At 55.2% G+C, this 12,083-nt stretch overlaps 1 protein-coding gene across 7 annotated transcripts in view; it reads left to right on the top strand.

Moving 5' to 3' along the window:
- Window positions 1-2,160: 2,160 nt before the first annotated feature.
- The window catches only part of ODF2 (outer dense fiber of sperm tails 2), a 239,552-nt gene continuing 229,629 nt past the window's right edge, over window positions 2,161-12,083 (top strand). For 3 of the 7 annotated variants that reach the window (XM_069236995.1, XM_069236999.1, XM_069237000.1), the window contains exon 1: window positions 2,273-2,393. Coding sequence is in view for 1 of the 7 variants with exons in the window: in XM_069236996.1 (XP_069093097.1) it covers window positions 2,233-2,393 (161 nt within the window). In the remaining 6 variants the exon portion in view is untranslated. Of the gene's footprint in view, window positions 2,394-12,083 lie in introns of all 7 variants that reach the window. The other 4 variants (XM_069236994.1, XM_069236997.1, XM_069236996.1 and 1 more) reach the window with 3 other exon arrangements.

Here is a 12,083-nt window from a genome sequence, read left to right on the forward strand (position 1 = left end):
GTTTTCTTCTTTCATGCTGCATTTTCTTTAGCAGTTTGCAGAGAGACTCTCCCCATAAATTGATAACGTAGTCGCATTTTCACTGCTGGAGAAGTGCTGCGCTGCCTGAGACCCTGAATGAAAAGCCACTGTGCAGAGCCCGCTTGTCTCAGGAAGGTCAGGAGAAATTCTTTACACATTCACCTTACCTTGAGGCTTACATAGGAATGACTTACTAATATTTCAAATGGACGTTTACACTGCAACAGCCAACCTACATGGAGTAGACATGAAGTCATGTTTGTACTGACATTATAGTGGATGACAACATAGGTGGTGCAGTCCACAAGTGGCATATAACTTCCAGGCCCTGGGTGTACGTTTTTAGAGCATATACTAGTGACGTACAGGCAAGTTAAATGTTCAATTAGGAATAAACCTATTTAAGAATGGTAAAAGGGGAAGCACAGTCGCTTTACTGCTGGTTAGCAGGGGTAAAGTGCACAGGGTTCTAAAGCCATCAAAAATGTAGGGTTCAGCAAAGGCAAAAAATCTGGGGTGACTATGCAGAACACGTGCATTTCCTACGTGTACTAAGTGGAAAAATAAATAAATAAAGATTTTTGCCCCAACTGGGACATAAAAATACTGATTATGTCGGTAAAAATAAAATGATCAGGTGGCAACCCTATCTTTAATCTGTGGAGAACAGGGTGAGACTTTAATAAAGGTACCTTTGTGACCAATTAACAATGTTAATACATCTTGACATGAAGATTTAGTTGAAGGCTTTGCAGAAAGGTGAAGCACGAAACATAAAATGATACCTAAAAATGTAATGACTTAATATTAGCCTATGTTTTATTTACTATTTCCTGAATGTTATTCTGCTCTGTCCTTGTTGAGTATTTCCTTATGTGCATCATATTATTTGGGTACTGTTTTGTTTTTCTCATGATTCTTATGCATTTTGTAAAGTGGGATGATGTGTGGTGGGGGCCACTGGGTGTGGGTTGTAGAACATGCTAGTTATGGATGTGTGAGTTATGGAATGTTGGCTTGAGATGGGTGGAATATTTGGAGGCTGGAATGTGGTGATTGTTTTGAAGTGCGACAGTTGGTGGATGTTAGGAGAGCGTGAGGTGCAAAACAGATCAAGGACCCTTGTACAGATATGGAGAGCAGTTACCAGGGGAAATAGAACATTACACGTCAATAAATACTGCATCTCCTGAACAGTTTTAACTCAAATGTGTTTTCCTCATAAGTAAATACACTGAGCATGAGCTGCAGCCAGCAGGTCACCAGAAGTGGGCATGTACATTATGTTCTCTAAATAGGGTGACCAGGCGTCTCAAATTTGCAGGAACAGGTCTAGTTTTTCATCAGCTTTCCCAGCACATTTCTGCAAATTTAGCTCATGTTCCACCTTTCAGAGAGAATTGTCTAAAAACAGAGGGAGGTGCGTTTTCATGTGTTACAAGGCGGGACTAGTTAGGAGCTCTTGTCAGAAAACAAGTTAATTGTCACAAGTTAGTAAGATTAAAAGTTATGTTTAATTTATCCCCTTAGTGTCTTGTCTGTGTTGCTGAGCTCTGTCACATAGCTGTCAAGTTCCCCAGGTCCATGTGTGATGTGCAACCCAAAATCCAAGTTTTTTTAATTTGAATTCTGGGTCATGTAGTCCTGTTTTATAACTGAATAAACAAGACTGCAAGTCCCAGAATTCAACGAGCCTGGGCTGGAGCAGCGCATCACACATGGACCCTGCATGCCTGCTTTCATTTAAATCAATTTTTTATCTCTCTTTTAAGGAAAAAGTGTAGTCCTCTCATGGTCACAAAATGGCCCAGTTTTTGGATTTCAAAAATCTGGTCGCTTTATTTTTCAAAGCCTTCGTTGATTGTATGCTTGCCCCCCAGAGTGACAATAAAGCGAACCAATGGTAAGCAATGGGCGGGGCTAAGCCTGTTCTAACTTAACATTAGGTCACCCCAACATATGTGGTGAGCCAGACCTAAAATTAAATGCCCAAGACGTGTAGTCCTTCTTCAATGTTTATGCCGAAATCGGGCCGTGTTTGCGGGCGGGCGAGAGTCTCTCTTCCCTTGCCACTCTCTGACGCCTGAGGCGCTCGGGCGGCGCGTGGCCCGTCGCCATGGTAACCACGGGCCCGCGTTCTACTTCCCTCTTCCCGGGCGGCGGGCTGCGAATCAGGGCGGCGGAGCGGGGTCACGGGGCGCGAGGGGGCCAATGGCAGGTCAGCGGGGCGGGGTCACGGGGTCCTGGGGACCAATGGCAGGAGGCGCAGCCGCGTCCCGGAAGCCGTGCCCGCCGGGCTTCGGGAGGTTGGCCTGGTACATCCTGCACGGGGGCTTCGGGGCCCCGGAGAGCGAGAGCGGCCGGGGGCGGAGGTGAGAGGGGGCTGGAGCATGGCGGGGGGCTCAACCGTGGAGACCGGGTCACGGGGGGATGCAGCAGGAGACTGTCAGGAGGGTGGGGGTGTCTGCACCAGCGGGACCCGAGGAGCACAACCGGAAGAGGGTCTCAACCATTATAGGAGATTGGGGGGGTAACAGGAGGAACCATTATAAGGAGGAGGGGAGGGGTCTGCACCACTGGGACCTGGGGGAGGATAACAGGAGGAACCATTATAGGAGGAGGGGGGGGTCTGCACCACTGGGACCTGGGGGAGGATAACAGGAGGAACCATTATAGGAGGAGGGGGGGGTCTGCACCACTGGGACCTGGGGGAGGATAACAGGAGGAACCATTATAGGAGGAGGGGAGGGGTCTGCACCACTGGGACCTGGGGGAGGATAACAGGAAGAAACCTTATAGGAGGAGGGGAGGGGTCTGCACCACTGGGACCTGGGGGAGGATAACAGGAAGAAACCTTATAGGAGGAGGGGAGGGTGGGGGTCTGCACCACTGGGACCTGAGGGGGGAGGATAACAGGAAGAACCATTATAGGAGGAGGGGAGGGGAGGGGTCTGCACCACTGGGACCTGGGGAGGGATAACAGGAAGAAACCTTATAGGAGGAGGGGGAGGTCTGCACCACTGGGACCTGGGGAGGGGGCTAACAGGAAGAACCATTATAGGAGGAGGGGGGGGTCTGCACCACTGGGACCTGGGGGAGGATAACAGGAAGAACCATTATAGGAGGAGGGGAGGGGTCTGCACCACTGGGACCTGGGGAGGGGGATAACAGGAGGAACCATTATAGGAGGAGGGGAGGGGTCTGCACCACTGGGACCTGGGGGAGGATAACAGGAAGAACCATTATAGGAGGGAGGAGGGGAGGGGTCTGCACCACTGGGACCTGGGGAGGGATAACAGGAAGAACCATTATAGGAGGAGGGGAGGGGTCTGCACCACTGGGACCTGGGGGAGGATAACAGGAAGAACCATTATAGGAGGAGGGGAGGGGTCTGCACCACTGGGACCTGGGGGAGGATAACAGGAAGAACCATTATAGGAGGGGGGAGGGTCTGCACCACTGGGACATGGGGGAGGATAACACAAAGAACCATTATAGGAGGAGGGGAGGGGTCTGCACCACTGGGACCTGGGGGAGGATAACAGGAAGAACCATTATAGGAGGAGGGGAGGGGTCTGCACCACTGGGACCTGGGGGGGGATAACAGGAAGAAACCTTATAGGAGGAGGGGAGGGGTCTGCACCACTGGGACCTGGGGGAGGATAACAGGAAGAACCATTATATGAGGAGGGGTCTGCACCACTGGGACCTGAGGGGGGAGGATAACAAGAAGAACCATTATAGGAGGGGGGGGGTCTGCACCACTGGGACCTGGGGGAGGATAACAGGAAGAACCATTATATGAGGAGGGGTCTGCACCACTGGGACCTGAGGGGGGAGGATAACAGGAAGAACCATTATAGGAGGGGGGGGGGTCTGCACCACTGGGACCTGGGGGAGGATAACAGGAAGAACCATTATAGGAGGGAGGAGGGGAGGGGTCTGCACCACTGGGACCTGGGGAGGGATAACAGGAAGAACCATTATAGGAGGGAGGAGGGGAGGGGTCTGCACCACTGGGACCTGGGGAGGGATAACAGGAAGAACCATTATAGGAGGAGGGGAGGGGTCTGCACCACTGGGACCTGGGGGAGGATAACAGGAAGAACCATTATAGGAGGGGGGGGGGTCTGCACCACTGGGACCTGGGGGAGGATAACAGGAAGAACCATTATAGGAGGAGGGGAGGGGTCTGCACCACTGGGACCTGGGGGAGGATAACAGGAAGAACCATTATAGGAGGAGGGGAGGGGTCTGCACCATTGGGACCTGGGGGAGGATAACAGGAAGAACCATTATAGGAGGGGGGGGGGTCTGCACCACTGGGACATGGGGGAGGATAACACAAAGAACCATTATAGGAGGAGGGGAGGGGTCTGCACCACTGGGACCTGGGGGAGGATAACAGGAAGAACCATTATAGGAGGAGGGGAGGGGTCTGCACCACTGGGACCTGGGGGGGGATAACAGGAAGAAACCTTATAGGAGGAGGGGAGGGGTCTGCACCACTGGGACCTGGGGGAGGATAACAGGAAGAACCATTATATGAGGAGGGGTCTGCACCACTGGGACCTGAGGGGGGAGGATAACAAGAAGAACCATTATAGGAGGGGGGGGGGTCTGCACCACTGGGACCTGGGGGAGGATAACAGGAAGAACCATTATATGAGGAGGGGTCTGCACCACTGGGACCTGAGGGGGGAGGATAACAGGAAGAACCATTATAGGAGGGGGGGGGGGGTCTGCACCACTGGGACCTGGGGGAGGATAACAGGAAGAACCATTATAGGAGGAGGGGAGGGGTCTGCACCACTGGGACCTGGGGGAGGATAACACAAAGAACCATTATAGGAGGAGGGGAGGGGTCTGCACCACTGGGACCTGAGGGGGGAGGATAACAGGAAGAACCATTATAGGAGGGGGGGGGGGTCTGCACCACTGGGACCTGGGGGAGGGGATAATAGGAAGAACTGTTATAGGAGGAGGGGGAGGTGTGCACCACTGGGACCTGGGGAGGGGATAACAGGAAGAAAACTTATAGGAGGAGGGGAGGGGTCTGCACCACTGGGACCTGGGGGAGGATAAGAGGAAGAACCATTGTAGGAGGAGGGGAGGGGTCTGCACCACTGTGACCTGGGGGAGGATAACAGGAAGAACCATTGTAGGAGGAGGGGAGGGGTCTGTACCACTGGGACCTGGGGAGGGGATAACAAGAAGAAACCTTATAGGAGGAGGGGAGGGGTCTGCACCACTGGGACCTGGGGAGGGGGATAACAGGAAGAACCCTTATAGGAGGAGGGGAGGGGTCTGCACCACTGGGACCTGGGGAGGGGATAACAGGAAGAAACCTTATAGGAGGAGGGGAGGGTGGGGGTCTGCACCACTGGGACCTGGGGGAGGATAACAGGAAGAACCATTGTAGGAGGAGGGGAGGGGTCTGCACCACTGGGACCTGGGGAGGGGATAACAGGAAGAAACCTTATAGGAGGAGGGGAAGGGTCTGCACCACTGGGACCTGGGGAGGGGGATACCAAGAAGAAACCTTATAGGAGGAGGGGAGGGGTCTGCACCACTGGGACCTGGGGGAGGATAACAGGAAGAACCATTGGCGGAGGATGGGAGGGGTCTGGACCACTGGGACCTGGGGAGGTGGATAACAGGAAGAACCCTTATAGGAGGAGGGGAGGGGTCTGCACCACTGGGACCTGGGGAGGGGATAACAGGAAGAAACCTTATAGGAGGAGGGGAGGGGTCTGCACCACTGGGACCTGGGGGAGGATAACAGGAAGAACCATTGTAGGAGGAGGGGAGGGGTCTGCACCACTGGGACCTGGGGAGGGGATAACAGGAAGAAACCTTATAGGAGGAGGGGAGGGGTCTGCACCACTGGGACCTGGGGAGGAGGATAACAGGAAGAACCATTGTAGGAGGAGGGGAGGGGTCTGCACCACTGGGACCTGGGGAGGGGATAACAGGAAGAAACCTTATAGGAGGAGGGGAGGGGTCTGCACCACTGGGACCTGGGGGAGGATAACAGGAAGAACCATTGTAGGAGGAGGGGAGGGGTCTGCACCACTGGGACCTGGGGAGGGGATAACAGGAAGAAACCTTATAGGAGGAGGGGAGGGGTCTGCACCAAATCAAATCAAATCATAAACATTTATAAAGCGTGCTACTCACCCGTGCGGGTCTCAAGGCGCTAGGGGGAAGGGGTTACTGCTGCTCGAAGAGCCAGGTCTTGAGTTGCCTCCGGAATGCGGAGTGGTCCTGGGTGGTCCTGAGGTTGGTGGGGAGGGAATTCCATGTTTTGGCCGCCAGGTAGGAGAAGGATTTCCCACCTGCCGTGGTGCGGCGGATGCGAGGGACGGCAGCGAGAGCGAGGTTGGTGGAGCAAAGTTGACGGGTGGGTGTGTAGAAACTGAGGCGACGGTTGAGGTATTCGGGTCCCTTGTTGTGGAGGGCTTTGTGTGCGTGGGTGAGGAGTCGGAAGGTGATCCTTTTGTTGACGGGAAGCCAGTGCAGGTGTCTCAGGTGGGCGGAGATGTGGCTGTTGCGGGGTAGGTTGAGGATGATGTGGGCGGAGGCGTTTTGAATTCGTTGCAGACGTTTCTGTAGTTTAGCAGTGGCTCCTGCGTATAGGGTGTTGCCGTAGTCCAGGCGGCTCGTGACGAGGGCGTGGGTCACGGTCTTTCTGGTGTCGGCAGGGATCCAACGGAAAATCTTTCGGAGCATGAGGAGGGTGAGGAAGCAGGAGGATGATACGGCGTTGACTTGTTTGGTCATGGTGAGAAGTGGGTCCAGGATGAAACCGAGGTTGCGTGCGTGGTCTGAGGGGGTTGGTGCGGTGCCAAGGGCCGTGGGCCACCAGGAGTCGTCCCAGGCGGTCAGGGTGTTTCCGAGGATGAGGACTTCCGTTTTGTCTAAGTTCAGTTTCAGACGGCTGAGTTTCATCCAATCTGCGACGTCTTTCATTCCATCTTGCAGGTTGTTCTTGGCGCTGGTGGGGTCCTTGGTGAGGGAAAGTATCAGTTGAGTGTCGTCGGCGTAGGAGGTGATGATGATGCAGTGTTTGCGTACGATGTCGGCGAGGGGGCTCATGTAGACATTGAAGAGAGTCGGGCTGAGCGAGGAGCCTTGTGGGGCGCCGCAGATGATCTCGGTGGGGTCTGAGCGGAAGGGTGGGAAGTAGACTCTTTGGGAGCAGTTGGAGAGGAAGGAGGTGATCCAGTCCAGGGCCAGTCCTTGGATCCCGGTGGAGCGGAGGCGGGATATTAGGGTTCGGTGGCAGACGGTGTCGAAGGCAGCCAAGAGGTCTAGGAGGATGAGGGCGACTGTTTCTCCGTTGTCCATCAAAGTTCTGATGTCGTCAGTGACTGAGATGAGGGCAGTTTCTGTGCTGTGGTTGGCTCGGAATCCGGACTGCAAGGGGTCGAGAAGGTTGTTGTCTTCAAGGAAGTTGGTAAGTTGCTTGTTGACGGTCTTCTCTATGACTTTGGCAGGGAAGGGGAGGAGCGAGATGGGGCGGAAGTTCTTCAGGTCCCTGGGGTCCGCCGTAGGTTTCTTCAGTAGGGCGTTGACTTCAGCGTGTTTCCAGCTCTCGGCGAAGGTGGCAGAAGAAAACGAGCTGTTGATGATGGTCTGGAGATGCGGGGCGATGATTTGTCTGCTTTGTTGAAGATGAAGTGTGGGCAGGGGTCCGATGGGGCACCGGAGTGGATGGAGTTCATGGTGGCTTTGGTCTCTTTCGTGTTGATGTGAGTCCAGGCGTTGAGGGTGATGGCTGGGGTTGTAGGTTCTGTGGTGGTTGGCTGGGTCTGGTGTCCGAAGCTGTCGTGTAGGTCGGTGATCTTACGATGGAAGAAGGTGGCGAGGGAGTTGCAGAGGTCTTGTGAGGGCGTGATGGCGTTGGCGTTGGGGTTGGAGAGCTCTTTGACGATGTTGAAGAGTTCTTTGCTGTTGTGAGTGTTTTTGTCCAGTCTGTCTGTGAAGAAATTTCTTTTGGTGGCGCGGATCAGTTGGTGGTGATCGCGGGTAGCGTTCTTGAGGGCAGTCAAGTTATCTTCGGTGTGGTCCTTGCGCCAGGCTTTCTCGAGGGTGCAGCAGTTTTTTTTTTTGATTCCTTGAGGGTATCAGTGAACCAGAGAGGTTTTTTGGTGTTGGTCTGACTTGGGAGGTGTCTGAGGGGAGCGGGGTTGTCTGCGCAGTTGGTGATCCAATGCGTGAGGCTGAGGGCTGCGTCGTTGGGGTCGGTGGAGAAGGTGGGTTGGTTGTCGCTGAGAGTGGAGAGAAGCTGTTCTGCGGGGATTTTGTTCCAATGTCGGCGTGGGATGGGTAGAGTGCGGAGGTGGCGAGTCTCGCGTCGGAAGGTGAAGTGGACACATCTGTGGTCAGTCCAGTGTATAGTGGAGGAGTGGCTGAAGGATACGTGGTTGCTGGCGGAGAAGTTGGGGTTGAGTGTGTGTCCGGCGAGCAGGGCGGTGGTGTTGGGGTCGTTGTTCTGCTCCAGGTGGAAGTTGAGGTCACCGAGGAGGATGTAGTCCGGCGAGGCAAGGGCGTGCGGGGAGATGAAGTCAGTGATAGAGTCGCTGAAGAGGGCGCGTGGTCCAGGGGGTCTGTAGATGAGAGTTCCTCTGAGGGTGGTCCTGGGGTCGGTTTGGATCTGGAAGTGCAGGTGTTCGGCAGCGAGGGGGGTGTCTTCGGTGGAGGTGGTGACGTTGATGGAGTCCTTGAAGACCATGGCGATTCCTCCCCCTACTTGGTTGGTGTGGTCTCTCCTGGAAATCTTGTAGCCGTTGGGGATGGCTATGGCGATGTCGGGGGCCGAGGAGGCGTTCATCCAGGTCTCAGTGATGAAGGCGACTTCCGGTGCGGTGGAGTCCAGGAGGTCCCAAAGTTCAACGGCGTGCTTGTGGACGGAGCGTGCGTTGATCAGGATGCATTTGAGGTGGTTGTTGGCGCGTGGGCTGGCGGGCGTGGTGGTTTCGTGGTGGAAGGTGAGTTTGCAGGTGTGACATACGAAGGGTCCGTGGGTACGTTTCGGGTTGGCTTGGAAGCAGGTGCTGGAGCTCCCCGTGTTGAGGGTGTGGAGGGTGATGGGGTCGTAGCGGTGCTGCGGGGTTTGGGAGTGCTGGGGGTCAGGGGTCGTGGCGCTGGGCGCGGACGGGCGCAGACGGGCTTGCCACTGGCGCGCCCGCTGCGTGGCCGCCGTAAGAGGGAGGAGGGGTCAGCGGGGGGCGGGAGGGGGGCGACGAATGGGAGCTGGGGGGGTGGAGCGAGCAGGAGGTGGCGGTGGGAAAGTGGAGGGTGGGGGGGTCAGGTAGAGGGGAGGGGAGAAAAGATAGGGGGGGGTGTTAAAGGTGGAGGGGAGTAAGGAAGAAAGATAGGGGAGGGGGGGTTACAGAGGTGGAGGGGAGTAAGGAAGGACAGAGAGAAGAGCCAGGAGCAGAAGAACAGAAGAGAGAAGAGCCAAGAAGAAGGTAAAGAAGAAGAGGAGTCAGGAGCAGAAGAGAGAAGAGCCAAGAAGAAAGGTAAAGAAGAAGAGGAGCGAGGAGTCAGGAATAGAAGAACAGAGGAGAGAAGAACCAAGAAGAAGGGTAAAGAAGAGGAGGAGAGAAGAGTCAAGGAAGAGGAGTCAGGCAGAAGAGGAGAGACCTGAGGAGCAGAGGATACGAAGAACACAGATGAAGAATACAGATGAAGAAAGAAGAAAGCACACGCAGGTCGCGGTGCAGAAGAGAAGGAAGAAACACAGAAGAAGTACACAGAAGAAGTACACAGAAGAAGTACACAGAAGAAGTACACAGAAGAAGTACACAGAAGAAGTACACAGAAGAAGAACACAGAAGAAGAACACAGAAGAAGAAAGAACACGCAGGACGGGGTGCAGGGAAGAAAGAAGAACATAGATGAGGAATACAGATGAAGAACACAGAAGAAGACCAAAGATGGGGAAAGAAGCAGGAAGAGAACGCGGTGAGGAAGAGGAGCGGGGCAGAGGAAGAGCAGAACACGCAGCAAGAGTGCTGCAGAAGAGGAGCAGAGAGCGAAGGGAAGAAGGACGGCAGAGGAGCGGAGAGAGGTAGGAGGTGAGAGTGGAAGGCAGAAGACCGAGGCACAGGAGAAGAGGTGAGTAGCGCGGGGCAGGGCGAGGGGCTGGTCGGGGGGGGAGTACTTACTGTATTTTCGCAGGACTTGCTTGGAGGTTTCAGGAGCCTGGGCTGGTGGAGCTGCAGTGGCAGGGGGAGCGACCTATCCTCGGGTCAAGGGTTGCTAACTCTGTCGCGCAGCGGCCGCCATAAGAGGGAGGAGGGGGGGAGGAGTGGTCAGCGGGGAGCGGGAGGGGGCGAGCAGGAGGTGGCGGCGCGAAAGCGGAGGGTGGGGGGGTCAGGTAGAGGGGAGGGGAGAAAAGATAGGGGAGGGGGGGTTAAAGGTGGAGGGGAGTAAGGAAGAAAGATAGGAAGATAGGGGAGGGGGGGTCACAGAGGTGGAGGGGAGTAAGGAAGGACAGAGAGAAGAGCCAGGAGCAGAAGAACAGAAGAGAGAAGAGCCAAGAAGAAGGTAAAGAAGAAGAGGAGCGAGAAGTCAGGAGCAGAAGAACAGAGGAGAGAGGAGCCAAGAAGAAGGGTAAAGAAGAGGAGGAGAGAAGAGTCAAGGAAGAGGAGTCAGGCAGAAGAGGAGAGACCTGAGAAGCAGAGGATACGAAGAACACAGATGAAGAATACAGATGAAGAAAGAAGAAAGCACACGCAGGTCGCGGTGCAGAAGAGAAGGAAGAACACAGAAGAAGAACACAGAAGAAGAACACAGAAGAAGAAAGAACACGCAGGACGGGGTGCAGGGAAGAAAGAAGAACACAGATGAAGAATACAGATGAAGAACACAGAAGAAGACCAAAGATGGGGAAAGAAGCAGGAAGAGAACGCGGTGAGGAAGAGAAGCGGGGCAGAGGAAGAGCAGAACACGCAGCAAGAGGGCTGCAGAAGAGGAGCAGAGAGAGAAGGGAAGAAGGACGGCGGAGGAGCGGAGAGAGGTAGGGGAGAGCGGAAGGCAGAAGACCGAGGCACAGGAGAAGAGGTGAGTAGCGTGGGGCAGGGCGAGGGGCTGGGCGGGGGGAGTACTTACTGTATATTCGCAGGACTTGCTTGGAGGTTTCAGGAGCCTGGGCTGGTGGAGCTGCAGCGCCAGGTCCCAAGGACCTACCTTTGGGACCTGGGGGAGGATAACAGGAAGAAACATTATAGGAGGAGGGGAGGGGTCTGCACCACTGGGACCTGGGGAGGGGGATAACAGGAAGAACCATTATATGAGGAGGGAGGGGTCTGCACCACCGGTACCTGGGGGGGATAACAGGAAGAACCATTATATGAGGAGGGGTCTGCACCACAGGGACCTGGGGGGAGGATAACAGGAAGAACCATTATAGGAGGAGGGAGGGGTCTGCACCACTGGGACCTGGAAGAACCATTATAGGAGGAAGGGAGGGGTCTGCACCACTGGGACCTGGGGAGAGGATAACAGGAAGAACCATTGTAGGAGGAGGGGGAGGTCTGCACCACTGGGACCTGGGGGAGAGGATAACAAGAAGAACCATTATAGGAGGAGGGAGGGGTCTGCACCACTGGGACCTGGGGGTGGATAACAGGAAGAACCATTATAGGAGGAGGGAGGGGTCTGCACCACTGGGACCTGGGGGAGAGGATAACAGGAGGAACCATTATAGGAGGAGGGAGGGGTCCCCACCACTGGGACCTGGGGAGGGGGATAACAGGAAGAAACCTTATAGGAGGAGGGGAGGGGTCTGCACCACTGGGACCTGGGGAGGGGATAACAGGAAGAACCATTATAGGAGGAGGGGAGGGGTCTGCACCACTGGGACCTGGGGAGGGGATAACAGGAAGAACCATTATAGGAGGAGGGGAGGGGTCTGCACCACTGGGACATGGGGGGAGGATAACAGGAAGAACCCTTATAGGAGGGGGTAGGGTGTGGGTCTGCACCACTGGGTCCTGGGGAGGGGATAACAGGAAGAACCATTGTAGGAGAAGGGGGAGGTCTGCACCACT

Source organism: Pleurodeles waltl, chromosome 6, assembly GCF_031143425.1.
Source record: "Pleurodeles waltl isolate 20211129_DDA chromosome 6, aPleWal1.hap1.20221129, whole genome shotgun sequence".
Lineage (NCBI taxonomy): Eukaryota > Metazoa > Chordata > Amphibia > Caudata > Salamandridae > Pleurodeles > Pleurodeles waltl.